At 46.2% G+C, this 15634-nt stretch overlaps 1 protein-coding gene across 4 annotated transcripts in view; it reads right to left on the reverse strand.

Moving 5' to 3' along the window:
• ZNF236 (zinc finger protein 236) overlaps positions 1 to 15634 on the reverse strand; it is an 88890-nt gene that overhangs the window by 36848 nt on the left and 36408 nt on the right. For all 4 annotated transcript variants that reach the window (XM_074339816.1, XM_074339817.1, XM_019715556.2 and 1 more), the window contains exons 10-14: positions 9857 to 10129; positions 8553 to 8756; positions 4401 to 4542; positions 3500 to 3760; positions 627 to 880 (exon numbers count right to left, since the gene is read on the reverse strand). In XM_074339816.1, coding sequence (XP_074195917.1) covers positions 627 to 880; positions 3500 to 3760; positions 4401 to 4542; positions 8553 to 8756; positions 9857 to 10129 — 1134 coding nt within the window. The remainder of the gene's footprint in view (positions 1 to 626; positions 881 to 3499; positions 3761 to 4400; positions 4543 to 8552; positions 8757 to 9856; positions 10130 to 15634) is intronic.

Here is a 15634-nt window from a genome sequence, read left to right on the forward strand (position 1 = left end):
TATCCGAAAACTTCAATGTTCTTTTATAAAGCAACATGCTAAATGCAGTTATGTTCAGCAACTATTTAAAACCTTTCAGATGAGCACTGTTCCACGTATCAGAGAGGGCAAAAACCACAGAATCCCGCTCCTGACCAAACGCGCCAGGGGCAGCTACAGAACAGCCCAGCACACAGGCGGCGAGCTGCTAGCAGGCACGGACGAGACTCGCGGCCAAGCCGACGCAGGTCGGCTGCGTCACTCAGCTCACTGCCCACAGCGGTGCTGCCTTTCTTTGTAGCAAGTCTCCATACGGAAGAAGGAAGCAGTGTGCTGGACGAGGCCCTACACGCGCTGCAGGCCTGTAGGCGACAGTCTGAGTGGCTGGGCTAGAACGCCACGGCCTCACGGACGCACACGCAAGGATAATGAAGGGCGTTCGCAACACAGGAAGGGATAAAAGCAGGCCAAGGAAAAGGTCGTATTTCTCTAACCCCATATGCACACCACATGCTCTCTCAGTACATGCAGAGCACACAGTGCGACTCAGAGTCAGAAACCAGGACAGCAGCAGGGACTGGCGTGAGTAGGAAGGGCTGCAGCACTGTATGGAGCGTTCTAGAAGTTAAAACTCCGGAAACATGTACCTTCATCTGCTTCCAGAGGTGGGTCTGTCAACGGCTGGCCGAGCCCCGTGTCTTCTGTCCCCACGACGTGCTGCGGCTCCAGGTCCAGCATGGCTGCGGGGTTTGCCGTCACGGCGTCAGCCGTCTGCTGCAGCTCCGGGCTGCCCATGTCCACTGGCACCTGCGTGGACACGGACACGCCCTGCTGGCCCCCGGTGCTGTCGTCCATCGCGGCGGCCTGCGGATGCTGCTGCAGCTGCTGCGCAAGCTCGTATCTTCAAAGCAACCAAGGGCAATTCCTCGGGTTAGGTGCTGAGGACCAGCAGCAGCACGGAACGCTGCTGTCAAGTTGTAACTCATTCCTCGTAACACTCTTACTATACAGTAATAACACATTGTTAAGCAACATTTTTATTTTAAATGTCCCCATTTTGAAGTCACATTAGATCTGTTACCAATTCTGAAGACATTGCGCTGCCTTCGTGCTCTGATTACAGCGACACAAAGGCAGCAAATGGAGGACGAAGAACAACACACACCAGAATTTCTAAGTTAAAAAAATACAAAAGATGCCGCCTGCTTCAAAGTAAAACTGTCCCTACTCCAGTTCTGCGGTGAGTTAATTTAAGAAAAAGAACTGTATGAAACGAGACAGTGCCCGTAGAGACAAACTTTAATGTAATCACAAACGGATGTGGGGCCCTGGCAGGGGACAAAGTCCCATAACCTGCTGTCTCTCAGCCTGGGGTGCACACGTCGTATGTGACCGACAGTCCGCTGTGTAACAGGACACAGACCAGCAGGCACACGGCCACTCTGATTTTCTGCAAGATCGTCATTCATGTTAATGTTGCTTTTACTATAGAGAGTCTGTCCCGTACATTTTCATCAAGGTCAACAATTTATCTTTTAAAGAGAAAAATGAACAACGAATTCAGTAATAAATCAAAGAATTTAACAAAATAGCTCAATGATCTGATTACCACGCTGCACGGTATCTGAGGTCTGAGTGAGTGGCCCCACGAGACATCATGGGCAGACCACACAAGTTCTACCATGTGGCTGATTCCAGAATCTTATCAATCTGCCAACTAGAGCTGCATTCTTAGCTCCAAACAAAATCTCTTCATATTGTGGTTATCAGAAATAGACTCTCCTCAACTAGTTTCGGTGAGGAAGGGGGAACAAAAATATGATTGAAAAACAGCAGGAATGAGAAGAGGCACTGTCACAGATCACTGTCATGGCCTGTATAGTGACGCGTCTTCTCCGCTGCTCCCCAAAGGGGGACAAAGGCGTCTTGCAGGATAATGTGGGGCTCGTTTTCTGTGTTTGCTGGGTTTTTTCTCCAATGACTTTCACTCTAGTAACCTTTTATACCTGTTTTCAGTATAAGTGCTATGGTATTTTAGGAAGTGTTGGGAAACACTTCAAACAAAGGGATGAAACACTGGACCTACTGTGTGCTTGCAGGTAGGTTCAAAGTACACAGAACCTATGAGAGAAACACCCAGCTCCGCAATATGACAGACCTACTAGCCTGTAGACTGTCACCTCAAAGTCATACGTTCATCTCCTAAAGTAACTGGCACCTGTGCCTGAGCATGACCCATGACAAGCGGTGGCCGACGTGACACTCCACCTAATAGAAGTGACCCAGCTAAAAGCAGCTGGCCTACTTCCCGGAAATGATACCAGCAGCCATGTGGCCCATAGATGGGGCCTCACACCTGGACGCCGCAGCCCACCACAAAACGGCCGTAAAGGCTGCCTGGCAGAGCTTTCCCTGGCGCTGAGCAAGAGGGCGCCCAGCTCCACCCGCATGGGGCACATCAGGCTCCCTGCCCCAGCGAGCAGGGCCGCTCTCCTGAGCCTCTGTGCACCCAGCAAGTTCTCTTCCCTGAATGCACGTGAAGTCTGGGATTTCCTCCCCAAAATGCGGTAACGCAGAGCTGGGCAGCACTGGCAGGAGTCCCCTCTATTGACACCACCCACACCCTATTCCCTAGATGGTCTCAAGAAGCAGTCAGACTTCTCGACTAAGTAACCAACTGCGCCACAGTCAGGAAAGTCAACTCTGTCCTGTGTGCGTGGGCATCCCGTGGGTCATAGCAAGACCACTATTTCTCACAGTTAACGTCTTCCAACGTCTGGGGTTTGGTGTTGGAGGTGGTGTCCAGGCAGAGACGTCTGGGTTAAAACGCTGTCCCCAAGTGAATGTTCTAAGGCAGAAGGTATAATCTTCTTGTATGGTAGACCTAGTGACTCCCATTTTCAAAGTCTCCTAGGAGGGGTCACCTCATCCAGGCTTTCCATTCCAATATGGAATTCTGGGGCTTCACGGAAATACCCTCTGAGTCAGCAATGTGTGCCTGCAACAACTCTGAGCGCCACCTCCATTCAGACGTGAGAGAGCATGTTAACCATGTGAAACTGTACGTCCTCTTTGAAGATGGATTTCTGTGAGAGCTAATACACATGTCCTTTCAAGTCTACAACAGAGAGCTTACCATTCAGATGCACTAACGCTATGCCTAGAAATCACAGGGTGACTACGGTTTTCTCTTTTGAAATCTTTACTACCTAATTATACTAGATACAACCCATTTAGCATTCCATCTACTATTGACTATCAGTTTTAAAAGAGAGCTTTAAAGCATTTAAGCCCAATATAGACTACACTTCAGTATTCTATTAAAAAATAAAAATAAAAAATAGAAAATGTCTGTGGTTCTCAACAGACCTTTACGACTCTGATACAGACGTTTCTTTAGCCCACACACCTTAAGCTACAAGTAATATAGGAATCAGACAATTATTTCTTATAAACACTCTCCGCCACCATGTGGGAATTATGAGGATTATGAAAAAGTGACCATCAGAACGATACCTACCTATGGGTTTTCATGTGCTTTTTGCAATTTAGCGAGGTCTTAAATGTTTTCTGGCAATAGGGACACATGTAGGGACGAAGGTCGTTGTGGATGCCCATGTGCCGCCGCAAGCTACCACCCGTAGTGAAAGCGCCGTTACATATCAGACACTTGAAAGATTTTAGTCCAGTGTGCGTTCGGACGTGTGCTTTGAGCACTCCTGCAGAAACAAAGCCTCTTCCACACTGAGAACATTTAAAGGGCTTTTCACCTGTGTGTGATCTAGAAAGAATAAACATTTTAATAAATGAGCAAGCTTCTGACACTTTGATAATCTTTATAATTCAGAATGCACCCTCATACATCATTTCACTCCATCATCACTTCCTTAAGCTATGTGGCAAAGACGCGGCCCTCCCTGTATTCCCAGGGAGAACGCCTGGGACGCCAGGGTTCACGTGCCCTGCCTGGAGTCCCAGCGCCAGCACGCCACTGAGACAGGGGAAGGCCAGCTTCCCTAAGCTCCACACTCTGCTCATGGTACCTTACTGTCGCTTGGGGTCAAGGTTCTCCTTCCTTTGTTTGCTGTTGTTAGCACCAAGAATTAACCTCCACTCTGATAAATACCTTGTAAAACTGTTCAAGAATATAAATCTAATGAAACTAACCAAACACTTCTTTGGCATGTCCTAGAAATTGCAAATACTGAAATATAATAAGAGTGGCCATTTCTGGGTAAAATATTTTAGTCCAGGCACTAAAGAATAAAAATATAAATTACCAATAAATATTTTGGGGTCAAGTGTGACATTTTAAATACCACAAGCTAACACTAATCATCTTTAATATTTCTACAAGTCACCAGATCACTAAATCATTGTAATTATACTAAATTTCCATCTCTGAATGTATGGTACCTTACCTGATGTGTTGTTTAAGGTGGCAAGATTTTTTATATGCACGATGACAGTAAAAACACTTGTATGGTCTATCTGCTTCATTTACAAAATTATTATGAAAATAACTTTGAAAAAACTGGTTTCTTGGAATGGGCTGGATAAGACCTACAAACCAAAAGAAAATCAGGAATAATTCACTATCAGTGCTACTAAAAAAGTTAAATGTCAAAAGGTGTCTGTTGTTCCCAGAAGACGAAAATTCCGAGGAGTTCAAGTAGAGATTCCAATGTAGTAACTAAATACTACTTCAATGTATCAGGAGCTGGCTAGTTAAAGAGTACGTATCGGGAAGTACTTATAAAGTCAGTATAAAATAAACATTTTCCCAACATAAGGAATATCTACTTTGTCCCGGTCTCTTCCCTTCGTTCTAGAGCCAATTTTAATGGATTTGTACGTCTACTTTCTACACGAGCATTTGTTGGCATGGCATTTACATAACTTTATCCAAAATTTAAGTTATTAATAATTGGGATTTTAAATCCCTTATTTGTTCAGGATGAAAGCTGCACACTAGGTACTATAATAAACTCAAAACAGAAATGATTCTAACATGATCTTTCATTCTAAAAAAAGTCAGTGCTTTCACAGGAATTTTATTAAAGGGGTATGTGCAAATAGCCAAATTACTAACTTAAATAGCAACTTAACTTAAATAATTCAGGTTTTACATAATTTCGATAAATAAAGAATTCCCTTAGTTGACCATGTAATAAACATGCCTTGATCAAGCTACTGAGTGATATGTGCAATTCAGGACAAATGTACACTTGAACCTTTTGCATCACTTAGTGTTCAGCTGGAACAGAAAGAGGCAGACACACCGTGGCTTCTGTCTTGGCTGGTGCCCCTCCCTCCACGACAAGGCAGCCGCCCCAGAGTCCCTCACCTCCCTCCGCCGTCCCACCACTTTATGCCATGACGATTAACAGGCATTGCCTTCTAACTTTTCCTAAGAGCCAGGTCAAGTTCGATTCTTTGCCTTAAACCACCTTTTCCCTCCCAGCTCTCCCAGTTGCACACATGGAACACGCTCTCCTAGTCACACAGGGCAGATGCTCAGAACCTTGGAGAACTTCCCTCCCTGTGTCCTCAAGTTTGCCGTTTGCCAGTCCTGGACATCCACTTCTCCAATGTCTCTTATACCTACTGCCTCGTTTCTACTGACACTGGCCATCATGTCAAACAACAGGAAAACAACGACAAAGTGAAGAGACCTCAGACACTCTGCTGAGTCACGTGGCTCACATGTTAGACTGGAGTTGATTGACCTGCATTTCGTGCTGCTGGCATCAGAGCTTATTTTTCAGAGAATCCAGCACGCTCCCTGTGACCTATGCAGAACGCACATGGCACAAACCCTGAGCACTGCCAAACCTTCCCCATCTCACACGTTCTCTGGACAAGCTGGGCCGTAGCTGCACCACGCCAAGACATTCTTTCCGGGCAGCTCCAACATCATTCAGGGTTCATGGCGACACCTTGCTTTTCCTAACAACTCCTTTCTCCCGCTCAAAAGAAAAAACTTCAGTTATTCAGTCCACCCCACCACCTTCCCCGACATACCGAACCTGACACAGACAGAGTGACGCTGTAGAAGGGCCAACTGTGAACCCAGACGCACTCGCGCTCTCTGCCCGGCACGGGCAGCGAGGCCCGGGGGCCCCAGTGACTGTTCCACTCTGCCTTCTCACGTCACTGACGGAAGCTCGATCCTGATACCCTGTGTCAAAGCCCGCCATGGCCTCCTCTCCAGAACATACTGACTGCAGCTGCTCGGCTGACCCTCGCGCGCGGGCCGGCACGCTCTCCACCTGCCTACATGGCCACCCGTCTATGCACACGGCGCTGTGCTGTCCCTCTACACCCTGTGCGCTCACTATTCTCTGAACAAACCCACACTTTCCCATTGCCACGCTGTGACATTTCTCTAGTTCAATACCTGTCACTGCTTGTTTTCGTCTCTTTTCCCCACCCCAGTGACCACAGCTTCTTAAGACTGGGACCCGTCCCATGGTCATGGACACAGCCCTGAGCCAACACAGCACCGGCAAAGTAGGACACATAAATACGACCAAATACATGAAGGCCCCTGTTCTCGGTGCCTAGACACTCAGGGCGGAAGGAGCAGCGCGCACAAATTCAAAGCCAGCTCGTTCACTCAGTCTTACGGTCAGCCTTCACTGGGCATCTACGGGGCTCAGGGAACCACGCTAGGTTCTATGAAAAGAACACAGAACTCATGTGCATATTCTCCCAGATGGCAACTGAAAAGAGTGACACCTCTGATAATTACTAAACATGGGGAAGGAGAGTTCAGACGCTCCAGCAGAGGGTCCGCTGGTAACACACCCAGCACAGCTACTCTGTAACTATTAGCATCAAAGTATCGCTAATGAAAATGGTGAACTCCAAATAGTATCTGACAAGACACTTTGTTGCTCTTATTGAACTAAGTGGAATGCATGGTTTCCAACAAAAATGCTAACAAAGAAATTTTTAAATTCTCCTCACACAACTAAAATGAACTGTACAAATGTGAGGAACTAGTTTTATCTGTTTTATCAGACAAGATATACACTCAAAAGCAACATGAAAGAAAAACAGGAAATTGAAACAATGTTAAGCAATTAGTTATATAAATTCATAGAAGGAGGTAAAATTAATGAAATCCATAAGGTAATTTTTAGAAAGTAAAAGCCTGTTTCACAGGGGAAAAAATAAGATACTTCACAAATAAGAAAACATATTGCTTGTGCCATTTCCCACACCAAAAAAGAAATGCCTGGGGTTGGCAGGGGAGGGGTAGCTGTTCAAAAGCTTACCAACTAGTCAGGCTTAAGTCAGTCAATAAGATGAGGACCTCAGGGGCTTTCGTCCCTAGCGCTCTGCAGTACAGACACTTAGCCCGTCAGGGGTCTCCAGAGGAGGACTTGGGCGGGGGACACGCATTCTGCACTTTGCAAAGTGACAGTCTTAGTATGAAACATATTGTGTTTTCCGTAAACAGACGGAACTGGAACATCTCATCTCCCAATACAGTCAAACGGATTACACGGAAACCCTCTCTGTCATGTTGTACCAAGTCTGTCCCCCAAGCTGGTTACAGTCACATCTTCATAGCCCCCAAGGAGCTCAGACTCTGAGAGAAGAGACACACACAAGTATCCATAACAATGAAGTTAAGCATGACAATGAATATTCACAACGTTTTCCAGTTTAAAATGTGAAGCCACCTCTTCGAATCTTTCCCATCATGCCTCTTGCTCAGCCTTCACTAAGGGAGAAGTCCGCTTCTAACCTGGTCTAAGATGCAGGCATCTGAAGCCAGTGAGCAAAACGTGTCCCATTTGAATCCAGGAAAGAAGTCTGGAGACTCAGGATTCTACTTTCACTCGACTAAGGATTTACACACTTAAAGCCAGGAAACCCATGGGTGTTTGACTGGATCCATGCAGCCTGAGAGAACTGGTAACTTGAGAGTAAGCTTCCAGCATAAAGGAGAATTCCAGGGCCACTAAATGAACGTTTAATCAGTCTTGACTTTTCCAGATTGTTCTGCATTTGAGGAGTAACACAAAGCACTGAGAACCTGCAGACTGTGGTGAAGATTACACACAGTTAACAAGTGTGGGCTCCCCAAACCAGACAAGGACATCAAAGGGTTCCAGCGGGCCATGGACAGTCGATCGGTTTCTATGCTCTAAACAATTATATACCCTGAGGATTACAGCTGTTGTAACAGAAAGCTCAAAGATAAAGCAGCCTGAGTCTATCACACACCAGGCAGGGACGCCGGGATGAGTGGCAGCGTGCACTGCGGGCTTCTCATAACGAACGCCTGTGCATCTTTGAGGGTTCCCTTCAGGCAGACATTTTCCTTCAGTGAGAACTCCCACAATGAGACCCTCACGGACACATCATTTCTCTCTTAAGCAAGGTCGTAATGTGAGCAGAGTCAGACAGAACTAGGACCTGAATTTTGACAGTGAGACATCCCAGCCCCGGGGGCACAACAGCGCTTAACAAGAACTTCACTGACTCCAGCCTGCGACTAACCCTGAGACCTTAACACCCTGCACCCTCTGCCAGCAGCACAGGGACACACGTCTTACCTACGTCGGTTATGAGGATCGGCTCCTGCAAAGGAATGTCGGGGACCGGAGCGCTGGCCTTGCCCACGCGGACCTTGGCGGGTTTACGCTGGTGCCTCATCTTTCTCAACTCTGTGTGTTTAAAGTGCGAAGCGATGTGAGTCTTCCTGTGGCCTGAGGTTCGGAACTTCTTGTCACAGTGAGGACAAGCAAAAGGTCTGACTCCTAATAAAAATAAAAGCACAGCTACAATTATTTCAAGGAAATGCATCTCAACAACGAATGCCAACATAAAATTCTAGTACTTTGAGTTGAATATTCAATTTATCTTTTCATGCTTATAATTTTGTGACCATTGTAAATTATTTCCCCTTGTTTGCATATGGTAAGGCATGTGATAAGCACATCTGAAGTAAAAAATTAAAGACATCTACTATTTTCAGGAGAAAGTAAAACATGGCTGTTGTAAGCACTGGCAGTCCGTAAGGATATGGAGTAAGACTGCTCGCTCTCTCAGGTCCTCACCTGTAACCTGTTGTCATCACAGGCTACCTGCAGGCTCCTGCTGGGCGACTTATGAACAGCACATTTCAATAGTACCAAGCAGGCCCAGCATTTAGGACACAAGCAGTCAGTGGTAGCTGTTACTGATGGTGAATAAGGCCACTGCTGCTGGTGACAGAACTAATATCCTCTTAACGACCCTCCACTACCCCTTTCCTTTCTGAAGGAAATTTCCTTCATTTACAATGTTACTGGTAAATGAAGGTGCAGATTCCAAAGGACATATAACGGAATCGACTAATTTCAGCTTTTTCAAATGTACACAGTCAGCTGGGGCCAGGAACCCGCAGGGGAGGGGAAGTTACTGTAACCTGTATGGGTTCCTTTTGGGGGGTGATAAGCATGTTTGAAACTTAAATAGTGCCGTGGGCTACACCATTCTTTAAAGCTTTAGAACTGGGAGTTTTGGATCTGTGCGTTACATATCAACAAAGCTGTTAAAATAAAATTGGAGCCCGAATACGAAAGTTTTCGTGCCTTTATACTGACTGTAAGATATCTGAACGGTGCAGGAGGCGTGCAGGCTGCACCTCCCGCCTCGGCACCACGGCCCCGCCTGCAGGGCGCCAGCCAGGGCCCAGGTTCCCGCCCGGCAGGTGGCCGGTGTCGCTCACGGAGGCCCCGGGCCACACCTGCACCTGTCGCCCCCGGAGGCGCGGCCGGGGAGGCCCAGCCCGGCTTTGCTTTGCCGGCGCGGCGCTCGTGCCCGGGCAGCGCGCGCTCAGCTCGCGGAGGAGGAGGAGGGGGAGGAGGGGCGGCACCTGTGTGCAGGCGGACGTGCACTTTGAGGCTCCCGGACGTGGAGAAGCTCTTCATGCAGTGCGGGCACTTGAAGGCCTTGACGCCCGTGTGCGTCTTGATGTGCGCGGTCAGCGTGCTCTTGACCGCGAAGGCCCGGAAGCACTGCGGGCACTTGAAAGGCTTCTCGTGCGTGTGGATGCGGATGTGCCGCACCAGGTCGCTGGGCTTCCGGAACTCCTTGGCGCAGTAGGGACACACGTGCCAGCGGACGCCGTTCTCCTCGCGGATGGAACCTGCGGGAGGGAGACGGGGCTGTCGGGGTCGCCTGCACGCGGGGCGCCGCACACGAGGCGGCGAGGGCCTCCCGGGCCCGGCGGGCACAGCGCCCCCGAGCGTCTGCTTGCGGCCGCAGCACAGCGGTCTGAGCGGTGCCGGCAGGACCTGCAGCTCCCATCACCGCCGCCATTCCCGGGGACTGTTACCTGAACCTGCAGGAAACCCTGACAGTCCCGCGAGAACATAAACCAGCCTGCGGGAGAAGAGCTCTAACCCGACAGGTGAGTCCCGCTCAGGTGACAGACCAAGACTTAGCAGTGCAGACTCAGGTTTAAAACTGAGAAGGTGAATTAAAAACGGGGGTGACTGAATGACTCCAAAATGAACTGAAGGCACATGAGACGGAGGAGGAATGAAGTTGCAGTAAGTACTGCTTGAACCTGTCTGATAGCACTCATAAAAAGTAATACAATGCAAATAATTAGGAAATGGTTAAGTTCTTATGCTACCAAAGGGAATTTACAAATAGTTAAGACAAAGGAATAGTATAGATGACACAAACAGGTTCACGATCAAAAATAAAAGATCCTTTTATAACTATTATTAGTCAACTTTGAATCAGGTTTAAAACTATCCCTATAAGAAAAAAATCACAAGTAGAATTTATGGCAATATAATAAGTAAAATGATTTCTAAAACATAATTTTTTTAAAAAACCACATTCAGCATAATTCTTTCTTTAACTGTCTGTCCAGTAAGACTTCACTGGATGTTGTCCATAGGTTCCTGGAACCTGTGACTTTAAGCGAATTAGCATAAAATGAAACCAATTTTCACGTAGGCTAATTGATTTAAACAAGAGCTAGGTTGCTATGGTATATTTTGGGTCATAAAAGCGTAACCAAACTCCTAAGACCCCAAACACTTCTAACACTAAACATTGAAATAAATGTGAGCTCTACAGACATTTAAGGAAGATGAACAAAAACAAGGAAGGCCATTTTCTAACCCACTTCTCCAGCTCAGGGCACCAGGCCAGACCCACCCTGGACATCGCCCTCCACTGCAGGGCCACTCACACACACCCTCACTGGCTCACGGGGACAACGTGGACAGGCCACTCACCTCACCGCACACCTTGGGGACACGGGAGGAACCTGGAGCGGCCGGAGAAAACCCTCGCAGACCTGGGGACAACGTGCACACTCCATGCACACAGTGGCCCTGGCCAGGCATCGATTTTCTTTTTTCTTATTGACATTATAATGAAATGATGTTATTGGAGAACCTGCTGCACAGACATTTTCAGCAGGAAGAAGAAAATCCCGTCCTTCTCTTTGGTTCCAGTGAATAAGAGGAATTCTCAGCTTGTAAAGCGGCTCTACAAGGAAAGGAAATGCACTTCCCGGACAGAATGCTCTTTGCCAAACTCATGAGCATAGGGAAGGGGGTTCAGAAACCGAATGAAAAGCCACAGGAGAGGAATACAAACCAGGAGGAGAAAAAGAGGAAATAAAGGAAGTGGTTTTAAAAGTAAGAGGAAGACATTTAGTTTATGGTGATATTGCTTATATAAAGAGTGTTAAACTTAAGACTGCTCAAATTTAATCGGTAAAAATTAATTCAGGAAAATGCAACAATCACCTAAAGGTCTCATCATGACAAATCCAGAAAGTAAGGTATATAAAGTTGATAGGGAACTATGACGTCTGTGACCTTTCCTATGACCTAAATTAGGAAATCCTCCTCAAAAATCAGATTTCTTTCCAAACAAAAATGAAATCTATCTTTAATTACGTAAGATGACATAATATAAAACGGTCACCAGGTTCTAATTATTTCTGGGAATGGATGAAACAGAGATTACAAACTGGCAGCCCTGAAGCCACCTCCAAATCTGGCCTGCGTATGTTTTGTTTGGCCCATGCAGTGACAAAGGAAAAAGTGAACCCAGATTCCGGCCCTTTGAAAAAGGGAAAGATCTGGAAAACCAGACCTGCATTCCCCACGGCAACCTTCCCTGATACTGGGCAACAGCTTTTCTCTTCAAACATACTAACAAATTTAAAAAGAAAAAACATATAATCATCTTTAATACAGAAAGGCTTCTACTGTGTTTCCCCGAAAATAAGACCCAGCTGAACCATCAGCTCTAACGCGTCTTTTGGAACAAAAATTAATATAAGACCTGGTCTTTTTTTACTATAAGACCGGGTCTTATATAACACTTAATGTAAGACCAGGTCTTATAAATTTTTGCTCCAAAAGACACATTAGAGCTGATTTTCCAGCTAGGTCTTATTTTGGGGGAAACATGGTACTAAAATTCAACATGTAAACTTTCAAAAAATTGTCGAAAAACAGGAGGAGGTGAATAAAACATCTCAATATACTTGACTTAATAGGAAAGTACAAAAGGCAATCCTGTTGAAGTCAGGAAAAAGTCATTACCACTGCTACTTAATTTATAGTGTTTAGAGATACTAGCCAATGAAATTAGGTAAGATAGAGATATATAGTATACACTACAAAGGAAAAGGTAAAAATCATTATTACAAATGATATGATTATGTAACTAAAACAACTGAAACTTAGAAAGAGGCCCATGTTGTAATACATGAAAATCAATATCCTTCACATCCACAAATAAAACTCAGAAGAAAAATTTAAAATACTACCAAAATATGAAAAAAGAGGAAAGAAATCTGAATAAATGGAAATGCATAGCCTATTCTTTAGTACAAAGACTAAAAATTATCAAGACCCCAACTCTCCCTGGTTCAATCACTTACATACACACACCAACAGGACTGTGGCAGAACTAGAGTTGTGGAAGTTCAGCAGGTAATTCTAAAATACATGTGAAGAAGTAAATGTGTGAAAATAGTCAAAAACACACTTTGCGAAAAGTGCAAGAGAGGGCGAGGCTCCCTACTTGTGAGAGCATTATAAAGCTACAACCGTTTGGTACCAGAACACTCGGATCAAAAGGCAGATTAGCAGAGCAGAATCAAATCCAGAAAAGACTGATGTAGGTTTGAGAGTATAATGTGTGACAAAGGTGGCTTTGCACTTCCGTGGGGAGAATATGACCTATTCAATAAACAGTGTTTGGACAGTTGCCTGTCCATCTGGAAACAAAATAAAATTGAGTCAAAGATTCTGTTTAAAATACGGAAGTAGGTAAGAGTTAAATAAAAGAGGTTTTCCGTAACGTAAGTGTTGAAGTCTAAGGCACTATCGAAGTACAAGCATTGTACACCCTGACCAATTAGTTTTTTATAAAAACAAAGTCTCTCTCCCTTTTAACTCAACGGGGCAAATAGATAAGGAAAATACACGTGTCACCAACACAGCTCAGAGGCACTACTATCCTTGGAGGACCACAGGGCAGTCTAGTGCAAACGGTGCTCTAAACATGAAAAGCTGCTCAACCCAGATCCTTCTCAGGAAACTGAAATGAGAGCTACAATAGGAAACCCTTTTTAACCTGTCAGAGGATTAAAAAAAGTCCCAGAGTTTTGGTGACAGTCTCTTCCAAAGGCTGTGAGCAGACAGAAGCTCCAATAAACGTTGCTGGGTGTGGAGTCGATGCGACTCCATGGAAGGAAATCAACAGTGTGCCCCAAATTTGAAAGTCCGTACATAATTTTTCTTTTGTTATCAAGCACACTCGTGAACCAAATAGTGAGTGAGGTCTGTAGGCCAGATCAATTTTAACGCCCTGATGTTGATGGTTGACGGTGTCCTTGGCCGTAGGAAACAGACACTCACATTTTTAGAATTACAGGGCTATTATATCTGCAGGTCACTCTCAGAAAAGTCAGGGAAAATACAGGTAAAGAGAAAGCAAATGTAAGAAAATGTTCATACTTGGGGAATCTAGATGAAAGGCATATGAGAATTCTTTGTACAGTGTTTGCAACATTTCTGTTACGCCTCAAATTATTTCAAAATTAAAACCTTAAAACAATCTTTACAGAGCTTATGCTTTGAAACCTTGGACACTTCCTGAGATGTACCCTACAGATAAATTTACATGTGTGAAATGACAAACATACCCACAGCAGCACTGTCTATGTTAGCAGGAGATGGCAAATCATCTAAATATTATTTATCCCTAAGATGGAATGCTATCCAGGCATTCTGTAAAATTCGGTATCAGATGGAAATAACTCCAACATAACATATACAGTATGCCACCTAGCCTGCTAAAACAACAGTAACATATATATGATATGTAGTGTTGCCCATGCAAGTTTTAAAGACAGAGAGAGAGAGAGAGACCCCCGTGACGGCGGCCACCCGGGGAAGGGGTGCGCGGAGCACAAGGATGGCCGAGGGGACTTCTCTCTTGTCACTGCACCTGCTGTGTATCTTGAATTGTGTGGCACAAGCAAGTTTCACTGATTTAAAAATAATTTTTAGATGCATGTCTTCCTTAAGCGTTTATTACATATCGGGCACCAGTCCACATACTCGCCATGGACTTTCATTCAATTCTCTGCCACTTATACTACCATTGCCCCTTTTATAGGTGAGAAAGCTGACATTTTCAAGGTTAAGTCACTTGCCCAAAGTCAGATGTCAGTAGTGAACAAACCAAGGCGCTTGCTGAATCTGTGTAACTTCTCAGGAAGGTCTGCCACCAACTTATCAGTTCCAGGAGAGCTAAGCACGCACTCACCGTGTGCCAGGTGCCACTGCAGGCACACACCTGCCCATGACAGGACCCCGGTGTGGCAATAGAACCACACGTGTGGCAGAGAAGTAGGCGTGCTACACACGACAGGCACCTGCACTCGTGCACATGGGCTGCAAAGGCCGCAGGGACCCACCCCACAGGAGGGCACTCAGAAACGTGTGCACGCATGACCTGACCCTCTGGTGCACTGAAAGGCAGCCATCCGATTGCCAGAAGGACCTGGTCTCCGGTACATTTACCAGGCAAACGAGGCAAAAGTCAGGTGTGGAGCTAGTGCCAGAAACTTAAAGCCCCACTGGCCAGTGCTGCGTCTGCTGGAAATCAGCAAGGCGGAGCCTGAGGCAGGTGGGTGAGAGGACGGGGAAGGCTTCCAGCTGCAGAAGCCCAGATGTGTCCTCCTCACTCTGCAGTCAGTTTCCACACAAGAAGGTGCCCGTGACACAGGAGTTCTGCTGTCAGAGGTGACATCTTCCCACTTGAACCCAAACACATTCCTTTCGTGCTAACTAAGGCTCGCCTGGATCACGGGGTCTGAGGCATTCTAGTGCGACAGTACAGAGCGGAACCAGTAACCTGCTTTCTAGACTGATCGAATCTCTCAAAAAGCAAAGGTATCCTGTGCAGGCGGTTCTGGAGAGAACACAGACTGTCAGGGTTTTCCCACGGCGGGGGCTCCCAGCCCTTTCTGGGCAGCTGTGAGCAGCTGAAGCCGGAGTGCTGGCAGTCGGCAGAGGAGCCTGGTGGAGGCCAGCATCCACGAGGGTTCTCTTCACGTCCACTGCTGGGCAGGCTGCAAATCCTTAGAAGATCTAACGCT

This window comes from Rhinolophus sinicus, linkage group LG09 (genome assembly GCF_036562045.2).
Source record: "Rhinolophus sinicus isolate RSC01 linkage group LG09, ASM3656204v1, whole genome shotgun sequence".
NCBI classification, from domain to species: domain Eukaryota; kingdom Metazoa; phylum Chordata; class Mammalia; order Chiroptera; family Rhinolophidae; genus Rhinolophus; species Rhinolophus sinicus.